The 217-nt window shown below is 74.7% G+C and overlaps 1 protein-coding gene across 1 annotated transcript in view; it reads left to right on the forward strand.

Annotated features, from left to right (window-relative positions):
* LOC109294354 (small ubiquitin-related modifier 3) overlaps nt 1-217 on the forward strand; it is a 10359-nt gene that overhangs the window by 1524 nt on the left and 8618 nt on the right. Inside the window, exon 2 of the mRNA XM_019512669.1 lies at nt 1-202. Coding sequence (XP_019368214.1) covers nt 182-202 — 21 coding nt within the window. The 5' untranslated portion in view covers nt 1-181. The remainder of the gene's footprint in view (nt 203-217) is intronic.

Raw genomic sequence — 217 nt, forward strand, 5'->3', positions numbered from 1 at the left:
CCGGGCAGCTGGCTCGCGAGCGCGCCTCGTGAGCGCGCCCCGGTCCCACGTGGCCCCGCCAGCTCCAATCAGGGCCCGGGGACTTGGGTGTGGGGGAAGGGTGACGCGCGCTCTCGCCAGCGGCTGCGGCGGGAGAGAAGTGGGAGCCGTGAGCGCCATCGCTCCCCTCAGCGCCGCCGCCATGGCCGAGGAAAAGCCCAAGGTAACGGCGCGTGCG

The sequence above is a fragment of the Gavialis gangeticus genome, unplaced genomic scaffold (assembly GCF_001723915.1).
Source record: "Gavialis gangeticus isolate Ggan-Ray unplaced genomic scaffold, GavGan_comp1, whole genome shotgun sequence".
Taxonomy (NCBI): domain Eukaryota; kingdom Metazoa; phylum Chordata; order Crocodylia; family Gavialidae; genus Gavialis; species Gavialis gangeticus.